Genomic DNA, 22,415 nt, shown 5'->3' with positions numbered 1-22,415 from the left:
TGGGATGGGATGGGATGGGATGGAATAGAATAGAATAGAATTCTTTATTGGCCAAGTGTGATTGGACACACAAGGAATTTGTCAGTGGTGCATATGTTCTCAGTATACATAACAAAAAAGATACATTGTCAATAATAACTAGGCACAACATTTAATAATTGCCATAGGGTACAAATAAGCAATCAGGAAACAATCAATATTAATAAAAATTGTAAGGATACAAGCAACAAATTACAGTCATACAATCATAAGTAGGAGGAGATGGGTGATGGGAATGATGGGAAGACTAATAGTAATGGTAATGGTAATGCAGCCTTAAAAATAGAATTCTTTTGCAACTGTACGATCAACTAGCAACTGCATTAAGCAATAGCATTTAGGCCCCTTCCAGCACTCTCTGGAAATAATTTTGAAGCATTATTTGCATATTCCCGCAGTACTCTGGGTCCTTATTTTACTGGCCTCAGAAGAATGGAAGACTGAATCAAGCTTGAGCCACATCAGGATTGAACTCCAGGTTGTGGGCAGAGTTTGGCGGCAATACTGCATTTTAACCACTGCCCCACCATAGACCTTTCTTAGATTTCGGTCATTTGATAGAACACAACACTCTTCTTAAATAAAGGAATGGAACAGACTGTTCCGTGTTGAACTTGAACTATTGATTTGCCTTTGATGGAAACCTTAAAGAACTAAAAAATACCATAGTATGAAACCAACTATGCCTATAGTTGGTTTCACAAGTGCAGCATTCAAATTTGGTAGTTTTCAGCAGACACATCTCTTTCTGTAGACTAATACATTCAGCAAGGAAATATCAAAAGTGATATACATCGATGTGTGTGAACCATTTTCTAAAATTCGTACAGAAATGAACTAATTCCGATGCATGATTAGGTTGAGGTTGGTAAAACTATCATGTCAAAATTATACATTGAAAATTAAAAAGCTTAACCTTAAACATCTAAAAAAATAAATGTAAGTCTCTAAAGCAATTGTGGCTTTGGAGCCCCTGCTCTTTACCTATAAATGATAATCATCTTAAAATTGGCTTCTACAATTGGATTAGAATTGAAAATAATACCTTCAGAGAAGAAAGGAGATAAGAAAGTGATTTAGAATTAGTCCAAGATATTCAGTCACCGAGTCTTCAGGCATTTAATAAAATGGAAAGGCCAGTATTACATGAATAATGGCATAATTAGAATGCAGTGCAGACAATGTATAATGGATAAAATAATATTGTGATTGATCCTTGCAGAGGATTGCAATTCCCAGGTTCAGTGTCTCTCTCTTTTTTTTTTTTTAGTGTGAAACATGTTTAAGTAGAAATCTAGAAAACCCAACATCTGTGAGGTGAATTTACAAATACTAAAAATAATTAGAAGCCCACAGCAGGGGCAAATTGCTTACCTTTTCCTACCGGTGCGCCATGTGTGCATTGCAAGGTTTCGCAAGTGCGTCCCCAGCACGATTTCGCTTCTGCGCATCCTCAGAGAGCCAAAAATTTTGGAAAATAAGAAAAAAATATGGCGGTATGCACAGACTAGCAAAGACAGACCAGAGCCGTTGCGCCAGAATTACGCAATTGGCGAGCCGGTACCAGAACAGTGCACCAGACTACACCGATAGGAAACCACCACTGGCCCACAGGATACTTCCTGATTCACAATAAAATCCTATTGGTAGCTGTACACATTGCTGTGAGTTAACACTCTTCATTTCAAAGACAATAAACAGAGTTTGTTTTTTGTGTACTGTACTTCTCAATGGAATGTATATTCTATTAAAGTAGCTAAATAAATGTTAATATCAGGAGCTGAAACTCGCAGTGTTATAGTAGATGAAGAAACTAATGTAATATTGGCTTGTAACTAAAATTCTGTTGTGTTCTGCAGAATTTAAATATGCATCAGACTGTATCTCAATTGTGTCACCTTTAATATGGGTGGATTTTCCCTTGGAAAATTCTGGGACTTGAAGTTTACACATGTTAAAGTTGAGAAGGATGAGAAATGCTGGTCTAAATAAACACTGGTCTAAACTTGTCTAAAGAGCTGAAGAAGCTTCTTGGATGAGAAGCAAATGTCTTCAAAGAAAAACCAGAAAGTCCAGTTGCCTCTTGAAAAAGCACCTTTGGGACAACCGTGACCTGGATGACTGAGAATCTCCAGAGACATTGGTTGATGGACCTGCTACCTAGTGTTGCAGATACTTGGTTCCTCCCGCAGCCTCTGGGAGACTCAGTAAAAGGTGACTGTTCATTATCACATCAAAACTCCACGTTAAGCCTGTGTGTGCAATCAAGCCTTCCCATACTGTAAGAATCAGGAAGATTTTCCTGTGATTTGATTCAGTTCAATGCCTTCTTACATTCCTAGAAATTTACATGAATGTACCTGTAGGGGCTGCTGGAATTAGAGGAGTAGGCGGTCGAGGCTACTTGGCTAACCCTGCCCTGGGTCGAGGATACCAGCTTAAAGGAGAAAAAAGAGGGGAGGACAAACTCTATGATCTTTTGCCTGGAATGGAGCTTACACCGATGAACCACGTCAGTTTAAAGCCACAAGGGATTAAACTTGCTCCGCAGGTGGGTAAAACCGATCTAAAGGAAACATTTCAGCTCTTGATTACTGCCTATCCTGTTTCTATAAGAAATCTTTACATATTGGATGTTGTTGTTGTTGTTGTTGTTGTTGTTATTGTTTATTTGATTTTGATTTCGTTACATGTGCTTTTGTCACAAAATAGCGTTCCTACAGTAGTAATATTTTTCACAACTCCTTTTATAAACTGGTGGCATAATAAGATTTATGCTGGATATACTGTCAAATTATGCGAAGCCATCTGTGAAAATACACCATTTTCTATACACACAATGCCACGTTATTAGGTGAGAATCCAAATAATTTGCAGGAAAGGATCATTTGTACAGATCTGAAAACTCTTTACCAAAGATAAGATACTTGTGCTTGGCAGCAAATATAGAGCAAATGTTTGTAAGTTTTTGTTTCATTTTGTTCACTGAGTCGATTTTAAATCCAAGTGAATTTATGGAACAGTCCATACAGTTGACAAGATAGCAGTGGTGGTTTTGCTACTGTCTTGCCTTTTTCTAAGATGCTTTGTGATGACCCAGGGTATAGCACAGAGATAACACGAACAGCTGGCAATTCAAACCAGCCCTTTCAGTGCTCCAAATCTCCTCCAAACAAATCTCAAACAGCCTTTGGTCACAATTAGTCCAGCCCAACACTGTCTATACCAAGGCTACACGGCAATAAATCCCAAATTTATCTAGCCAAAGCAAGGGAGCAAAAGATGCATATAATCAGTCTAGATTCTAGAACTTGACACAGGAATGCAAGGATTCTTGACAAGTTCCAACGTTGACACACAACACTCCAGGAACTTGGTGTTTGTTTTAACATGCCCCTCCCCAAAGTCTCCTTAAGTCTCATTCGCCATATGTACTTGGTAAAGCTGGGTGGCAGTCTCCTCATGAGTGGCCTCCTCTGTCTGAACTGATCCTGCCTCCTCTGCACCCTCCAAGCCTTTGCATCAGAAAGAGGTGGTTCATACTCCGCTTCCCCAGTTTTCTCAAGGACTACAGAGCTGCCCTCTCACTCACTGTCATTTCTTGTTCCAGCTCAACTTTTGCCGCAAAGTTAGATTCCAACAGGGGCAAGATATGCTTTTTGATTTCCTAGTTTAATGTTGAAATGGAGTGACTGGCCCAGGTCATTCTATTGGTTTCCATGCCTATGGAATTAGAACTGGAGTCTTCCTACTCCTAGTCCAGCATCTTAACTGCCGCAATCTAGCTCTTAAAATTCAGCAAGTGTCTTTTAAAACAAGTGGTGTCTTTTAATTGCAGTTTTAAAATATTTTACTGGTTTTATTATAAGCTACTTAGAGTCACTTTACTATGACATGGGCAGCTACATAAATATACTATATTAAATAAAATAGGCAAAGTTGTGTATCTTGACAGATTAAAGAGGAGAAAGTGGATGGAGAAATTTCAAAGAAGGTTGATAGACTGCAGACAGATGTAGGCTTCTATGTGGAAGAATTGTTTATACAGCCAGGAATAAAAGCATGTTTTTACCCCCTTTGTTACATGAAAGTGAATCTTGCATGTATCAGGAGAAATGAAATGGGCATGGGGTCTTAGCAAACATATGTGACAAAACAAAATGAGGTCCCAAATGAATGAGAGCTAAATGGAATACAAAAGAGAATAATCAATACAGAAGAAGTAGGTTGAAATAGTTTGGACCAGAAAATGATTGAGGCTTGAATTTCCAAGCAAATATATGAAGGAATCAGAATTACTTAAAGCTGGAAAGCAATGTATGAATCACTGTATAAATGACATGGAAGAAGAATAGCTTGCACAAATAGAAAAGTATGGGAGAGGATAGTGTCAAGTAGATTTTTCCATAATTTTATATACAGAGAGCACAATGTTTAAAGATGCACAGTGGTTAAAGATGCTGACCTTGTCAGCTGAAAGCCCAGGTTTGAAACCTGAACATCAGCGAGCTCCAGTTATTTGCTCCAGCTCCTGCCCAACTAGCTATTTGAAAGCATGCAAATCATCATAATCTTTTAACGACCCCATAATCCCTTGTGGGGTGGAGTCTGGGCAAATGGAGCTAGCAGAGCATTTAATGGCCAGTTGCCATTCCTGTTGCCAATGTGGAGCTTTGTTCAACAGATATATTCTCATTGTGCCCAGAGAGGAAAATATCTAGGATCAAACTCACAGTCTCCTGATTATGAGGTGAGAGCTCCACCTCTAGGCCACCATACCACTCTTTGAAAGCATGCAAGTGTGAGTAGATAAATAGGTACCTCTTCAATGCACCTTAACATACAGTCATGGCCACATAGACCATGGCAAGGTCATTGGACAATTCTGGCTCTCTCAGCTAAGAAATGGAGATGAGTTGGACACAACTGGACAGGGGAAATCTTTACCTTTACCATTATCTCCTGCCTGGAATGTCTAATGCTCACCACTTCTGTGATTTGCATACTGTCACTCTATAAGTGATGATTATGCATGTATGGAAATATAATTCAATTCATTTTATTATTGTAGATATTAGAAGAAATCTGCCAGAAGAATAACTGGGGACAACCTGTTTACCAACTTTATTCTGCCGTTGGACAAAACCAAAGACAACTCTTCTTATATAAAATCACTATACCTGCCCTTGTCACTCAAAATCCTACAATGTAAGTAGCTAATGTAGCCTTGGGGCTTAACTGGGGTTGAGGGGTTTTGTAAGTAAGCCATAGTAATATCTGGATAAATTTGAAATTGCAGAAGAATTAGAAGGATGTGGAAGAGCAGCTGCAGCAACCTCTATATTGAAATTCCATGAGATAAACCAAAGATTTTTGATGTTTAGGTTTCAAAATGAATAAAATGAATTTTGATATGTTGATGCACATACATGTATCTACAATTTTGTATGTGTGTGTACATACATATAGACTTGCAAGACCAGAGAAGAATGTAAATGACATTTAAAGATAAACCAGAGAGGAGGTGCCTGTTAATAGCCCAACAAACATGACCAAAGATGAAGGATTTTCACTGATACATTTTCACTGATACATTTCATTGATATCTAGAGGTCCATATGTTCCCCATAAAATCTAAAACCTACACAGCCAAATGGCTTCTCAATGTGCCAATAATCCTACAATGCTAAACTAATTCTTCATAGCTTAATATCTGTGCCTTGTACCCTGATAAACTGAGGCACATGGATTCTCAAAGGCTATTTATGTAGAAATAATGGCTCAGTTTAAGACTGCTACCTAAACAGAGAATTTCTCTCATCATTGTTTGGATTCTGGCACATAATCTTATTTTGTATCTAATTTTACTGTTTGGTGCAATTCCTAATCCCACTAAATGCTGCATTTATGATTTAAATACCATACAATGAATGCTAAAAGCAGATGCAAAAGCCATAGAGGGTGGAAAAATAAGCTTTGACATACTGTCCCATTCCCACTAACTCTTTTCTCTGGTTAAATGAAGGATTAACAAAAAGCCACAACAAAAAGGCTTTAAGAAAGGCAAACATTGAGAAGAGAAGCACCAGTTTTGACTAAAATCCAATGCATTTCAGGGGGGTGTTTGTCAAAATGTACATAAAAATATACAAGATTACATTTACATTTCAAGGTGAAATAGTTTACAATCTGGTATCTGTATCCTTTCTTTTGCTGGTACGATTGATTAATATAGGATTATATTACATTACTTTACAGGCATCCCTTCACACCACCAAAGCTAAGTGCATATGTGGATGAAGCCAAAACATATGCAGCAGAACATATTCTTCAGACATTGGGGATCCCCACTGAAGGAGCAGAAAACTCTGCCACTAATGTACCATTTCCAGGTATGTAATGTTTGTATATTTGCATTGGATTCATTTAAATTAAACTAACAAAGTTTAGCAAAGAACCCTCTGCATAAAATTATCTGAAACTCTGGTGATTCCTGAGTATTACAGCATGGTGGGAAAAGAATTTATGCTAAAGTTTCTTTTTGTGAAATGTAACAATACAAACATTTTCCCCTCGGAGTAACTAAATGTGACCCTATAAATTGTCAGTTCATAAGAAAATCCTAAGGAATTTGCTTTTAGAAGAATGGGTACAAGTTTGCAGTCAGGATACATATTTAAAGGCAGCAAAATCACAGTAACATTGAATTCTTGCACCTTTTTGCAAGTATTTAGCTGCTTCCCATTACAATAGTTCCATTTTTAAAAATCACTGTCTCTTTTGCCAATTAACAGCTTAGCCGGACGGCTACGTCCTCAACCACAAATAGAAGTAACCGCAAGTAATCAAAATAAGTCTTGAAGAGGGAAATGTATACAACTTCTCTGAAATTCAGTGCTTCAGTACTTTTAGGTTATTCTAGTAAATGGCATTTTTGCTATCACGCACACATTTTTTTTTCTTTCAATTTTGGCAACCAGTGGCAATAACACCTACAAAGTGTGGATGTTGTTTTTTTCCCCATGTTGTTTTGGGTTTGTTGGTTTTTGTGGGGAGGTTGTAAATTGATTGACTCATTCTCCAGTTTTGCAAGTTACAATTACACATTGCAAATAAGAATTGATGTGCAGACAACGGATTCTGAGTTAGGGCACTATTTTTTTGAAGTGAATTTATTTTATTTATTTATTTAATTCAACTTCTTTATCATCCAATCCCAAAGGACAACAACAATATAAATAAAAAGTGATAAGAAAGAAGTCAAATTTAAAATCTAAAATCTTATAAAACCTTAATTTAAAAACCCATAAATTAACCAATCACAACAACATGCATAATAAACCTTCATACGATTTGGCCATGATAGTTGTTAATTAATGGCCCCGCAGGTCTGCCGGCAAAGCCAGGTCTTTGTGGCTTTGTGGAAGGCCAGTAGGTGGGAGCAGTACAGACATTGGGGGAATTGATTTCATAGAGCCGGAGCAGCAACAGAGAAGGCTCTGCTTCGTGGCCCCACCAACCTGCATTGCTTAGTTAATGGGACCTGGAGGAGGCTGACTCTCTGTGCTTTTATTGGTCTCTGTGAGGTATGCTGCAAGAGACAGTCCCATAAATAGTCTGGTCCTGAGCCATGTCTGCTTTAGTGATTTCAATAAAGCCTGAGAAATATAACCAAGAAACATGGATAACCACAAAGCTTAGAGTGATTTACAATTTTTTCACAATTGCCGGAAAGCTAGCTAGGACTAGAATGAGAGAGCAATCGTATTTCAAAATTCGAGGTATGGAAACACTTTACAGCCAACTACAGCAGCATCTCCAAAGCTGCTGGGCACCACGGACCTGTTTCATGGAGAAAGCTTTTTCCACAGAACCAAGGGGACATGATGTTGGTGCTGCCTGCATTCCATGGATGTGGCTTCATTTGTTTGCGCAGCTCAGTTGCAGCTCAGTTGCTAGCATGCTGTGGACCAGTGCTACAGACCAGGAAATCCTGCCTTACAGCCATAGATGTACAAAGATGCATTAATCAGAACAAAGTGATAGTTCTAATGCTAATATTGGTGGGTAGTAGGTTTCATTTAATTTAATTTATTAGATTTGTGAGCCTTTCGGATCCTGGGTGGCATACAATCAATAAAAATGGTGTAAAAACAGTATAAAATCCCTTTAATAAAAACATTCATACTTCTGGGGCGGAGCTAGATGTTATTGCTCATGGCCCCCAGGCTTGCCAGCAAAGCCAAGTTTTTAACGCTTTCCGGAATACCAGAAGAGTGGGAGTGGTGCAGCTCTCTGAGATAGTTGGTTCCAGACAGCTGGAGCCACCACAGAGAAGGCTCTCCCCCATGGGCCCACCAAGCAGCACTGTTTGGCCAATAGGACCCCGAGAAGGCCAATCCTGTGGGGATCTAACCGGTCTCTAGGAAGTGTGAGGCAGAAGATGGTCACATAAATAATCTGGCCCTAAGCCATGTAGGGCTTTATAGGTGATAACCAACACCTTGAATTGAGTCCAGGGACCAATTTAATTAAGTGAAGTTAGTAACATGGCTGTGAAGTGAATCTGGCTTCTCTATTGACTTTACTGAGTCCACGAGGAGATGGGTGGTATATAAAAGTAAATAAATACATAAATAAATAAATACTAGGCAGAAGGTCATAAAAGGGGATCATACAATTCTGGGACACTGCAACTGTCATAAGTATGAGTCTGTTGCCAAGCATCTGAATTTTGATTGCATGACCACGGGTATACTGCAAAAGTCATAAGTGTGAAAAATAATCATAAGCCACTTTTTTTCAGTGCCATTGTAACTTCGATCACTAAATGAACTTTTATAAATTGAGGACTGCCTGTAATCCTCAAAAAGCTATTGAGCAGTGGTAATCAGGAGACAGGGAAGGTGAAAAGCCAAGATGACAGCGTTCATCGGATAGTCAAGTCTGCCATCATAAACTCTCCCCGATGTTCCAGATGTTGGGATCTGATCCTTTGTGTTACCATCTAAACACCTGGAATGATTTGGCAGAAAGACACACCCATGGAAAATTATTGTAGGGTTAAAGTTATCTTGCAGTTATGCTGACCAGGGGGTCTTATTTGGGAGAAAACAGGGTATTTATACTATTTAATATATGCACACACCAACAGTATATCTTTCATATTAAATTACATACTCTCTCTCTCTCTCTCTCTCTCTCTCTCTCTCTCTCTCTCTCTCTCTCTCTCTCTCTCCCCTTCCCTCTCTCCCCCCTCCTTCCCCTCCTCTCTCTTTCTCTTTTTTTCATTACTGGAAACATCGTATACATACCAGTCAGTTCTTTTGATTAATACCTGCAAGGAATCATTCAGAAGCATCAGGGCTTTTTAAAAAATTTAAAATCCATCCCGTTTCCTGCCACAAAGAAAAATCAATTTGTCTAGGCTTGTTCGAGCTTCCGCATTATGTAAGATACTCTGATGTTTTATTGAACTCAGCACCATTTACTGCTTAATTACAATGACCTTCCACTGTCATTGTTCATTCAGTTGGAAAGCTCTGAAACATTTTATCCTTTCAATTCAGGTAAACCTGAAATAGTATTGGTTAGGTTCATCAAAGCTGATATAAAATGCATCATTATGAACTACCTCACCCTCCCCAGCTGCCCTTGAGAGTCTAGGCAAAATAAAAGATATTTGTAGAAGGGAAAGGTGTGTACCCGTAACAAAATAACAGAAAAACAGAGTTGGACGGGACCTTGCATGTCTTCTAATCCAAACCCCTCCTCTGGCAGGAAACTCTATGCCATGGGTGTCAAATTCCATTTCATTGAGGGCTGTATCAGGGTTCTGCTTGAACCTAGGGGGCTGGGTTGTGGCCAGGATGGGTGTGGCCAGCTTGACATTACTTGTGTTAGAGGTGCCTATGGTAGCCCAAGCGCTCTGCCAGCGAAAATGGGCTCCCAATCTCAGTTTTTGACTGAGATGAACAGAAGTACATAGGGATCTTGAGCAGACAGAGAAGGCAAAACCCTCCCTTTCCCTTGACCCCCAACAAATGGTACCCAAGGGAATCCAGCCTGCCTCAACCAACATAGAGGCAGCACTTGGACATCCGTTTCAATAACCACCGATACAGTTGGCATCCATGAATTTGTCTAATCCTGCCTTGAGGCTATCCAGGCTGACAGCTGTCACAACCTCTTCTGGAAGTGAATTCCATAAACCAATGACCCTCTGGGTAAAGAAATATTTCCCTTTATTTGTCCTCACTTTCTTACCTATCACCTCCTGCAACCCTCTGCCATCGAAAATGGAGCTCGAGAGGGGCACACACGTCCCTCCTGAGTTTCATTTTTGGCTGTAACGTCCTCCTTCAACCCTCTGCCAGAGGAAATGGAGCTTGCAAAGCCCGCAAATGGCTCTCTGGAGTTCCATTTTCACTGGCAGAGGCATTGTGGGCTGCACTGCTGTTTGTAGGATAGCCCTGTGGGCCAGATGTAAGCACCCCATGAGCTACATCCAGCTGATCGGCCTTGAGTTTGACACCCCATTTCAGTTGCTATGTAAGCAATCAGAAAGTGAGGGCTAACTGTACACATATAGCATTGGATTATATTGGAATTGCTGACTAAACGTGCTGATATTTATTGAAAAAAAGGCATAACAGTACTGTGTGTGTCACTACAGATGAACATCACTAGTCAGCAGACATAGTCAATATTGCATATTGCTGTAGATAGAGTAGGAGTTGTAGGTAGGATCATTAAATGGCCGGAGAAAGATCTTTACTGCCAAGTAGTGGACATCTGAATTTTTATATCCCAGTCTGATACAGTAATGCAGTGGTTCTCACCATGGGGGTTAGGACCCCTTTGGGGGTTGAACGCCCATTTCACAGGGGTCGCCTAAGACCATGGGAAAAGGCAAGTTTCCTATGGTGTTAGGAACTAAAACTTCTATTCTGACGCCTTAGAACATATTTTTACAATCCAGCCAATCAGGCATTTATAGTGGGGCTGTTCCTCTGACCTTCCTGACAATAATCTTAAAGCTCAGTTGGAAGAACTGGCACTAGACTTATGGTTGGGGGGTCACCACACCATGAAGAACTGTATTAAGGGATCACGGCATTAAAAAGTTTAAGAGTTGTTGCTGTAATGATTTATTTCCTTGTCCGTTAGCCAAGAATGGCCACATCCATGCATTGGGTTTTAAAAACGTGCTTCAAAAACAATGTTTTTGTGTGAATATTATTGTAGACTAAAATTATTCATAAAGGATTGTGTCAATCTCTATCGTTCTGGTAAAAAAAGTTTTATTTCTGAATTTTTCTCTAGGATATATTGCTAACACAGCTGCCACTGTCGCAGGTACCCAACTTAAGCAAGCAGTGAATCTAGGACAAGATTTGGCAACCTACACAGCGTTTGAAACTTATCCAACCTTTGCGGTAGCTACTCGTAATGATGGTTATGGAACCTTTTAAATATATATAAATATTTAAATATATATTTACATGTACATGCATACAGTACATACCTCCAGCTTTATTTAAACATCTCTTTTTCATTTCTTAAGCTGTGACTGGAATAGAAGCGATTCCAGGTTAATTATAAGTCACCCTTAATTATTCTCAATTGACGGTAAGGCATAATTTGATATGGCAAAAATTCTTTGCTTTAGTTTATCAAGGTAAATAATGGTTGGCAGTGCTGTACTTTTTTTTAAAAAAAGCCTTTAAAGTGGGAGGAAAATTATCATAACCAGAAAGGAAAGGAAACTTTTTCAGAGGGGTATCTGTCTCTATGTGTACGGTATTTATATGCATCCTTGATGGCAATTTTCAACTATTACCATTTTCAATGATAATTTTAGTAGTATTATTGTAAGAAGCTTCATAACTTCAAAGTCTTTCCATTTTTATGAATGGAAAGATCTTTGAAGTTGTGAAGCTATTACATTTCTGATTTTCTTGTCATAAAGCATTTTGTAGAGCTACAAAATTGGAATGGTCGGATTGCCACAACTCTAGAAGCATATGGTAGAAAATATGTGAATGCATTTACGGCATTGAGGGCCAGGCTAACCTTGAGCAAGATGCCCCATGTAGTGAGGATGGCAACACGCAAACACAGTGGAAGGCCAAAGTTATTTGGAATGCTGACACACTTCTTTAATTGTTTCTTTCAATTTTCCTCTCCTAGCACCATTTTTCTCTTATTTCTTGTTTAGTATAATGCATGTGCATAACGTACTAGTAAAAGAGTAGTCCATTTTTACTAAAAAGAGCACCTCTTGCAAAGAGTGAATTCCATTTCTTTTTCCATGTGCTGCAATTGTCCCTCTTCTATAATTTGCCTTTTTAAATGCCAAAACATATTTAAGGTCACTTGAAGTTTGACTCTTAGTAGTTCATCTAACCTCTATTGATAAAACTGTGATTGTAGCCATCTGAACTGGTCACAACCAATAACAAAATCTAGAGTACAGTGCTGTACATATCTTCTCAGATATTCATCCTATTGAATTCAAAATCTTATTCTCAATATCAACCCATTGAAATTAGGGTTTTTAAGTGCAACTTTGAGTTGGGTTGGTGCCACTGTTGATTAGCAAACTATAATTTCTCACCTAAAATAAGCTAAAGTGAATTCAGTGGGACCTGCTTCTAAGTAAACATATTAAAAAATGAACGGTTTCTAACAAGTAGTGGAAAACTCTGCCATTACAAAGTATAGTTTTCTGTCTTTGAAACTGACTATTTTTTAAATCTAGAAATAATGTTTCTGTCATTATCTTAAGACAAAAGAATCTGAGCTTAAAATATGACAGAAGGTAAATAATGGTTGACAGTGCTGTACTTTTTTTAAAAAAACAGTACAGCACTGTTTTTTTTTTAAACAATCAGAAATAAACAGAACAGAAGACAAATTAATTCTAAGAATTCATATTTTTTTTAACTAAAAAGAAAAATATTTTTGAATCATTGTTTGAAATATCCGAGGAGATCAGACAAGTATTCTCAAGTATTCTGTTATAGTTATTAGAAAGGAATTATATCAAATTTCCATTTAAATTGCCATTACAAGTTATCTTTTAATAGAATTTTGGAGTGTGTGTTTCATTTTAATATTTTACTAAACCAAATGAAAATATTTTATCTGATATAAAATAGTCCCATTTTCAATCTCATTTAGCTACCTATAGGTTAGTTGCATATGGATTTCAAGGAAAGTAAAAATTTCTGTATCCCTCAGAGAAAACCAAAGCAGATCTGAAGAAATGCCAATATTTATGAAATTAAGGTTGAATTTTGATGTGAAACATCAAACATGATTCATACACACTGCCCACATTTTTCCAAATTTAATACCTAATTTGGCTCTTTTTTCTTTGTTCATAAAATATATTCATGAAAAGTCACAAATTACAAAAGTTTATTCCTTTCTGAGACTATTGCAAATCATCACAGAAAGAGAAGGAGCAACTTGATGGGTTCTTAGCAACTCTGCCATGTCAATATGATTTTTCTAATGAAAGCTCTAGCAACGCCCTTTATTGTTTGGTACATATTCCATTTACCAAGTTCTTGGCTCATTTCAGTTTCTCTTCTTGTAAATGATTCTTCCGTATGATTGAAGAGTCTCTTTCTCCCTTCCAGATGTGTGGGTTACAACTATTGCCAAGCTGATTGGGGAATCTGAACTTGTATCTTGACCTTCTCAAATCAAATGTCAACATTAACAACTACTGATGCATAAATATAGTTTAGGCCAGGGATGTCCAACTTTGACAACTTTAAGACTTGTGGACTTCAATATCCAAAATTCTCCAGCTGGCTGATTAACTCTGGGAACTGAGGTCCACAGTTCTTAAAAGTTGCCAGGATTGGATTGCCAGGTTTAGGCTATTCACTATTGGACAGTAGTGTTAATTAAAATGGACCATAAGATAACTATCTATTATGAATATTCATTTAATGTGGGTGACAAACCATTGCAGAAACCTGTTCTAAATATGATGATGCCAAAAGTATGAAATGTGTATCATCACATCACAACACATTTCATAATTGTTATGCAACATCTCATGCAATATATGAGGATGGGCTTATCATAATATTATAATGAAGATTTCAGTACTAGCCCTCCACTATTCAAGGCTATTTCACTTCTTGAAGTCAATTGATGGACCTCCAGGAACCCAGGAACCCTTTTCAAACATCCCAGTCAGCATCTTGTAATGAGATCTGGTCTTCATGATCCTGTTGTCTCCATATTGTAAAATATTGTCACTCTGGCCAATTGTGTTTAAAAGAGCTTTTATTGTTCTTCAGTAGAAGAACAGGGAGAACTGAGAATTTAACTGGCTTTCAGTTTCTGAGCCAGAAGCATACTAGTGAAGAATGAATGGCATGAAAAGCATAGAAAGCTGTGCTAGATCATTTGGTTTAGTACTGTCTGCATTTATAAACTATGATTCTCAAAGGGGTCACTTCAATTCCTGGTTATGGCCAGGAATTGAAGAGCACAAACTTTCCTGTTGCTACATCTCTAGGAGCACTTTATTCAAGAGATGGCAGGATTCCCTACCTCTAACTGTGTCAGAGTACGTTTTACTGAAGAAGAGCTTCTGTCGCACTTGGAAGGAAATAAGGACTGTGGCCTCCAGTGTATTTTGATGGCGTGCAACTGTAAGGACCACAAAACAAAATTATTTTGCAATTAAAAAGACATTGTCTTAGCCACAACATGAGACAATTTAAGAACACCCCATTTCCTAACTACAGAGAACCTGTTAGATGTACTATAAAGGCAAACTTTATTCCTACTGAGTGAATCAAGTCTTGGAAGAGTGGAATTATTTGAATTTCTTCCCATAGGGATATGGAGCCTATTATAGAAAATTTTCTAGTATAAACTTCATAAATAAGCATCAGGGGAAGAATGGCCAATAAAACAGGAGTCATGTTTTCAAGATATTGCAATCCATGATGTGCATGGTAGAAGTGGGGAAAAGAAGATCCATTTCTCCAGTCTGCTTCTTTGCTATGCAGATAGTCCTTGAGTTACAACCACAACCAAATCCAACATGTACAGTATTTTGCTGAGTAAAACATTTTGTTAAGTGAATTTTGCCCTATTTTATGACCTCTCTTGCAACAGTTGCTAAGTGAATCATTGCAGTTATTAAGTTAGTAACCAGTTGTTAAGTGAATCTGGCTTCCCCATTGACTTTGCTATTGGTTGCAACAGCTGATCACATGACCCCAGGGCACCGCAACCATCATAAATATGAGCCAATTGCCAAGTATCTGAATTTTGATCATGTGACCTTGGGGATGTTGCAACAATCCTAAGTGGTTAAAAATGGGCATAAGTCCCTTTTTTTCAATACCGCTGTAACTTTGAATGATCATTGAATGAACTGTTGTAAATTGAGAACTACTTTCACTCACCTGCTGCAATCTTCAATCTGCTCTCGTCCAAATATCTTCTGGTTATAATACCCAAAGTTTCCAGGCTAGCCTATCTGGATCCTTTTTCAGCTTGACCTTATATCTGCAATTGACTTTTTAAAAAATTATGCACAGCTAACCTTTAGATATTGAATACAAGAGCTCAATATAAACAAAAAAAGGGGGGAAAGATAAATGACAGGTCTTCAGCAATTCCTAAATACAGTAAATAATCCAATAAATATTATATTTAGAAACAAGCGTTTCATTCATAATGGAATAAAGGGAATAGTGTGCAGTGTAGAATATCAAAATATATTTTAGAACCAAAATGCAAGCAACAGTGAAGTTTTTGCAAGTGATGTGTTACCTCTTTCAATAGTATTATCAGTGTTATCCCAGTGCTGTAAAAATTACAGTTTCACGCTTTAAAAGTATGCTCACTCTACGTGCCTGACTATGCTTAGCTGCATTGATCAAACTTAATGCACTGTCCATTCCTTTTCTGGTTCCTAGATCCAATTTGGGAATTTTTGCGATTTTAAATCTGCGCCGGACAACAGAGAAAAAAATGTTTAACATGACACCAATATTGTCCAATGGTTTCAATTTTATGCATATTTTATATTGATTAAATCTTACTCTCGGGGCAATCTTGAGCCATGATGCCACAGTGGTGAGAATGCAGTACTGTAGACTAATTCTGCTGACTGCCAGGAGTTCAGTCCTCACCGGCCCAAGGTTGACTCCACTTTCCATCCTTCCAAGGTGGGTAAATGAGGACCCAGATTGTTGGGTCCTCATGCTGACTCTGTAAACTGCTTAGAGCGGGCTGCAAAGCACAGTGAAGTGGTATATAAGTCTGAGTGCCAGTGCTAGTGCTCTCTCTTATCAGTTCTTAACATATCAACCTCTGAAGTCATGCCAATTCTGCCATTGCAAAAGGCAAAGACTTATCTAGGTCTCAGATAAGAAGATTCTTTTTTAAAAAAAACAGCCCATGGTTTGAGACCTTTTATCCCCAAACACGAAATGTACCAATGATGTGTTTCATATCTTAACCTATATTGGTATGAGTCATTATGATAATGACAAAACTGTCATGATCAAAATGACTCATACCTGACAAAACTATCTAATCCAGGGGTATCAAACCCGTGTTATCATGACATTATCATGAGACGCATCCTGACCTTTTTTTCCCCTTTGCTAAACAGGGCACGTAATGCATCCAGCCTCTGAGCCACGAGTTTGACAGCCCTGTTTGATGATTCATGAGTAAATGATCATGTAGGCTGCCATTTTGTCTCCACATGTGTTTATGATATGGAGCATTTGTAGCAGTCCGGAGAACATTTCCCACAGCTATTTTAAAACTTTACTGTGTGGACAAAATGCAATGTGGGTCAGTCTCAAAGTTGTTTTAAATCAGTCTTACTAATTATACACTTATCAAAGCTTCCAAGGATTACTGAATTCTCACATCCGATGTGTATACATAAAATAGATCTATTGAATTAAAATTGCTTTTTACTTCTGCTAACTATATTATTCATCAGTTTCCCTGTGCACATTATTTATATACAGTAAGATAAAGCTGATGCCAACAACATAGAAACAGTATTAAGAGTGTATATGTAAAAGCACTTATATTTTCATATTTGTATTACAGTCTTTGTATAGAACTATAACACTGTAAAACCATACATAATTACTTTGATTTGATATAACAAGTTGTTTTGAAAACAGAGTTCACCAGTCACATCTTAAAGTGTAAATAATTAAGGAAAAAAACTTGTCAAATTACAATCTATTACTATTTTTGTTAATCAAACGGATGTTATGAAATGATTAAACATTCTTAGGTAGAAGTGTTAAATCCTTTTATACTATGTGGTTAGAATGTTATTTCAGTATTGCCATCTATTACAGTCTATTACTATTTTTGTTAATCAAACAGATGTTAAAAAATGATTAAATATTCTTATGTAGAAGTTTTAAAACCTTAAATACTATGTGGTTAGAATGTTATTTCAGTATTACCATTCTTGATGTTCTTCCTAGAGATACATCAATCAACCTACATCTGGTCCATGACAATTTCTTGTATATGAAGTATTGTTTCATTCTCATCAATTTTATGTTCCAATCTACATTTATTCAATCTTGCCATGTATTCACACATACTCATTTCTTTAACCCATGCATTTAGAACACAACATTATATAATCTATCTTTTATACATTTTAATGCAATTTTCAATAGGTCGATACTGCAAGATTTGGCAAGGATATAACTATAGAATAATAAGTTGTGATCTAAATATTCTATAATTATTGTGTTTGTGTATTTAAATCAAATCCCTCACCACTCTAACCTCAACCATATTTAACCTTTAGCATTAATCTTTAGCATTTAGCATTATCTCATCTACTTCCATGGAAACCATTTGTCTTAGTGTTCATCTGCATATAAACTAGGTTTTCTTTTCTGACACTTAAAACCATGCCAGCTAACATTTCAGAGGAAAACAGGAACTCTTATTTACTAATAATGTACTCATTTTAGATCGAAGATCAAAAACCAAGTGCCAAGCTTTGTCCTTTCTCCATTATTATATACTTCTAAAGAGATTCGGTCTTCTTTATGCTGAATTCATTCATTTTTACAGTAGTCTATTCCATTTTGGCAATGCTAATTGCAAACATGCTAATAAACGGTCTTCTTTATAAACATAAAAAAGAGAAAGGAAGCACACTTTTTGGAAGGATTAACACTGAATTTAATTTAGATCTCATTGTATTTGCTAGAGCAGAGCTGCTATTTTAAAATATTTTAATTTCCAATAGAATATTAATATCCAAACAAAGGGTGCCTGTATCGAAAATGTTTTATCTGTTACAGGCCTTCAAGCTGTTCTTGTTCATTTGATTTAGGCTAGAGCAGTGTCCCTTGACAAAAATATTGTCCAGATATAGCTACATATTCTCAGTGGAAAACTGCATAGCACTTTCCAACATAAGTCAGAAAGGAGGCGCTTTGGAGGCTGGGACTGTGACTGTTTCTGATCAGAGTGGGCAGCATTTCAACTCTAGCTGAATTCAATTTTGCATCCCTAGTTCATATGAACTAGTCCAGGTCTCCAACCCTCAGTCCTACCAAGATACTAGATATTTTTATTTCATAGATTGATATACCTATACCTACATATAATGGTAACATTTACAGACCACAGGGGTGAAAACATGGTTACCATATTAATATATAGTGCTTATACCACTCCACAATCTGGGGAGGGTAGGGGAGAGAGAATCCTAAATATATGCTACTTCTGACTCACTTCTCCTCATGGCTCCACATTCTTTTATTTTTGATCTTTGCTTATTTTGGACCATGACAAAATGTATGGGAGGCACGTTAAAGTACCTAGAATTGGCAGACTTCTGCATCCAAACCCACTTCAATCCTGCTGCAGTGTTATGGTTGGGTTTCTCTGCCACTTGCTCACATGTTGATGATGGAGTGTAGCAAATACAGAGGAACTGTGCGGTTAGCTTGCTGAATACACTATCTACTCTATACAGGTATAATCTGGAAGCATCATTCATTTGGGAGGGGGACCAAACAGAATTAGTAATGAGGACAATGTATATTATTCTGGTATCATTTTTTACCAGTTCAAAAAGTAGTGATAACTGTTGATTCAGCAGTATGGAAAGGACCTAAAATATATATTTTTTAACAAAGAGCATGGGATAGTTAAGTAAGAAGCAGCCCATACCTCCTATATATGATATCCTTCTGCCAAACAGACCTTTAAAAAGCCTAGTTTAGCATGAAAGCAAATTTGATCAAATTGGGATTTCACAGAATCATGGAGCTGGAGGTCTTCTAATCTACAGGCATCAAACTCAAGGCCCATGGCAGTATCGGGTTCCTACCCAGTAGGGGCCACAATGCACACCTGTAATAAAATGGAAGATGCGCATGCAGCTTCAGGTCGCCGGCATGCGCATGTCCCAACAAGATTTTGCTTCTGTACATGTGCAGGAAGCAAGATCTTGTGAGGGAACTTGCGTGTGCGTGAAATTTTGGCAATTTGTTGCCTCTGCACATGCACAGAAGCAAAAAAAATCACTGAAATCTCTCTTGTGTGTGTCCTCTCATGAGATTTTGTTTCCTGTGCATGCACAGAAGCAAAATCTCGCTGGGACACGTGCATGAACAAACCGGCAACCCGAAGCTGCATGCACAGCACATCGGTAGCGGCAGTAAGGAGCAACTCCTGCCTGGCCCACAGGGTGCTTAGATCTGGCCTGTGGGGCCACGCTGGAAACAGCGAAGGACTGGCCCTTTTGAGCCATTAATGCAACCCTTCTGAGGTCTGCTTTCTCTGGCAGAGAGTTGCAGGATGCCATCACAACTGTAAAGGGAGCTTTCATTGGTAGAGTGCTCGGCCCACCAAGGTGCCCCCAACAGGAGTGACGTTGAGCTGACCATGTCCCCCCTCCCCTGAGGTCAAATACAACTCTGGCACAGCCCTCAATGAAATCAAGTTTGACACCCCTGTTTTTTAATCCAATTCTGTGTTCAGGGCAGGAGCCTTATCCCATCCCAGTCAAATGGTTGTCCAGTATATTTTTTAAAATTTCCAGTGATGGAGCATCCACCACCTCAGGAGGCAAGCAATTCCATTGCTTGATTGCTCTCACTGTCAGAAAATTTCTCCTTATTTTTAGGTTGGATTTCTGACAAACTTCCACCCATTACGTCTTGTCTTGCCATCTGGTACCCTGGACAATCAATCAATGCCCTCTTTAAAAGGCTACCTTTTTGCTTGGTTTTGACCTGTACGTTTCCTTCAATTTTAAACGCCAAGGAACATGATTCACTCTAGAGTCTAGACTTTGTAATATAAAAACAATCTTACCAGCCTCTGCTTACAGTCAAGGCTCCTTCAAAGCATGAAAAAAATTGTGTTAGAAATCTATCCAGCCCTGATCTCTTATGAAGTTGGAGTACAAGAAACCTCTCTTAATATACTATTTTGCTTTTCATGAACAACCAAATAACCTAACTGCGATGAAAGTTTTTTTGCAAAACTCTTTTTAACTCAACCATCCAACCTTCTTTGTCTAGCTCAGACAATAGACTTAAGATAAGGTAACCTTTAGTGTCACTTTTTTCTGTGAACACACGGGCACAGATTAAAAAATAAAATTCTGATGCCAGGTCTCAAAAGAAAACACACACACACACACTCAGTCCATTTTGAATATATAATGGACAAAAGAGTCTTGAGAGTTCACAAGGTTGATACTATGTGGCATATAAAGCCATTACAGAACCTAGTGGTTCTGCTTCAGATACTGCAGAGCTTCATCCCAGAAGGTAACAAAGAAAACTGGTCATGGAGAGGATGCGCAGGATCCCTGACAATATTGTGGACCCTGGTCAAACATCACTTATATGCCATGTCCTGGATGAACGAAATGAATTTCCAGTAATATTTTCTGCAATCCTCACCACTCTCTGCAAAGCTTTCTTGTCTGAAATCACACACTGTAATACAATATGACAGGATGATTTCAATTGGGCCCCTATAACACAGGTCACCAACCAGTGGTCTGGCAACCATCAGTGGCCCACGAGAAAATTTTGGTGGTCCATGGAGAAATCTGGATAAACAGCATCTGGTCTGAGGAGCAGCCAGAGTTTGCTGTCCATTGCATACGCAATAGACCCTTGCCTTCCAAGGTCAGAGATGCAGAGGTCAGAGGTGGAGATGCAGCTACTGCTGAGAAGGGGCTGAGAAGGGGAGCGGCAGCAGCATCAGGGCTCTAGAAAGCAGGGGTATGTCCTGGGGCTGGACATGCACTCTCAGACACACACACACACACCACCCGAACCAGAGGAGCATCCCCAGCAGCTGCTGCCAGCTTCTCATGGGCTTCATGGTGGTAGTTTTTGCTGCAAGCTGGTAAGGAAAAAAGAGAGGAAAGAAGGAGAGGAGAACAGAGCAGAGCAGAGCAGGGGAGAGCAGAGCAGAGGAGAGCAAAGGAGAGGAGAGCAGAGCAGAGCAGAAGAGAGGAGAGGGAAGGAGAAGGGAGGAAAGGGAGAAGAGGAAATGAAAAGAAAGGGAAGGAAGGGAAGGAATGAAAGAAAGAAAGAAGGAAAGGGAAAGGAAGGGAAGGAGGGAGGAACAGAGGAAGGAAGGAAGAAGAGGAAAGGGAAAAAGGAAAGGAAGGGAAGAAGAGGAAAGGAAAGGAAAGGGGGGAAGGGAGGGGAGAGACTACAGCTACAGCTCTGGAATATGGGACTGACTTTTCCAATAATATCAGCAAGCCACCATCAAATAATCTTCAATTATTTTGTAATAATTACACTAATGTTAATAATTTTGTTACAATTAAAACAGCCTTTAAAGGTTTTGTTATAATTAAATAAGCATTTATAATTTTATTATATTAAATTGGTGCATTGCATATTAGTAAAATGGTTGTTGCATATTGCAGATTCATAATAATGTTCTCTGATCATTATTTTCAAATGTGTTTATCCTTTCAAAAAAAAATCATATTAGTGGTCTGCGAGACTTAAAATTATGAATTAGGGTCCGTGGGATTTAAAATTATTAATTTGGTGGTCCCTGAAGTACAAAAGGTTGGGGACCTCTGCTCTATAGAAAGAGATACGGACAGGAGAAGGAAGATGTGCTCTTCTCATGTGATGCAGATTCATTGTCATCATCATCATTTTAGCCATTGTCTATCTACTACACATGTTTCCAATCAATGCATTCCTGAGCCTTCTTTTGCCAATTGGTCCCAAAAGATTTGTATTAAGATATTTTAAATAAATAAACACAAATGTATTAAGCCAGTACTGTCCAGGTTTGTTAGTCTATAAGTTTTGTACAATAAATATTGG

General features: G+C 38.2%; 1 protein-coding gene across 6 annotated transcripts in view; it reads left to right on the top strand.

Moving 5' to 3' along the window:
- Positions 1 to 17,495, top strand: part of A1CF (APOBEC1 complementation factor) — a 59,900-nt gene extending 42,405 nt beyond the window's left edge. Inside the window, exons 9-13 of one of the 6 annotated variants that reach the window (XM_070752265.1) lie at positions 2,406 to 2,590; positions 5,111 to 5,247; positions 6,298 to 6,431; positions 11,365 to 11,452; positions 16,703 to 17,495. In XM_070752265.1, coding sequence (XP_070608366.1) covers positions 2,406 to 2,590; positions 5,111 to 5,247; positions 6,298 to 6,431; positions 11,365 to 11,452; positions 16,703 to 16,727 — 569 coding nt within the window. In that variant the 3' untranslated portion in view covers positions 16,728 to 17,495. Of the gene's footprint in view, positions 1 to 2,381; positions 2,591 to 5,110; positions 5,248 to 6,297; positions 6,432 to 11,364; positions 11,529 to 16,702 lie in introns of those variants that run through there. The other 5 variants (XM_070752264.1, XM_070752262.1, XM_070752261.1 and 2 more) reach the window with 5 other exon arrangements.
- Positions 17,496 to 22,415: the final 4,920 nt, after the last annotated feature.

Source organism: Erythrolamprus reginae, chromosome 5 (assembly GCF_031021105.1).
Source record: "Erythrolamprus reginae isolate rEryReg1 chromosome 5, rEryReg1.hap1, whole genome shotgun sequence".
Taxonomy (NCBI): Eukaryota; Metazoa; Chordata; class Lepidosauria; order Squamata; family Dipsadidae; genus Erythrolamprus; species Erythrolamprus reginae.
This window is presented reverse-complemented; position numbering and strand designations above follow the sequence as displayed.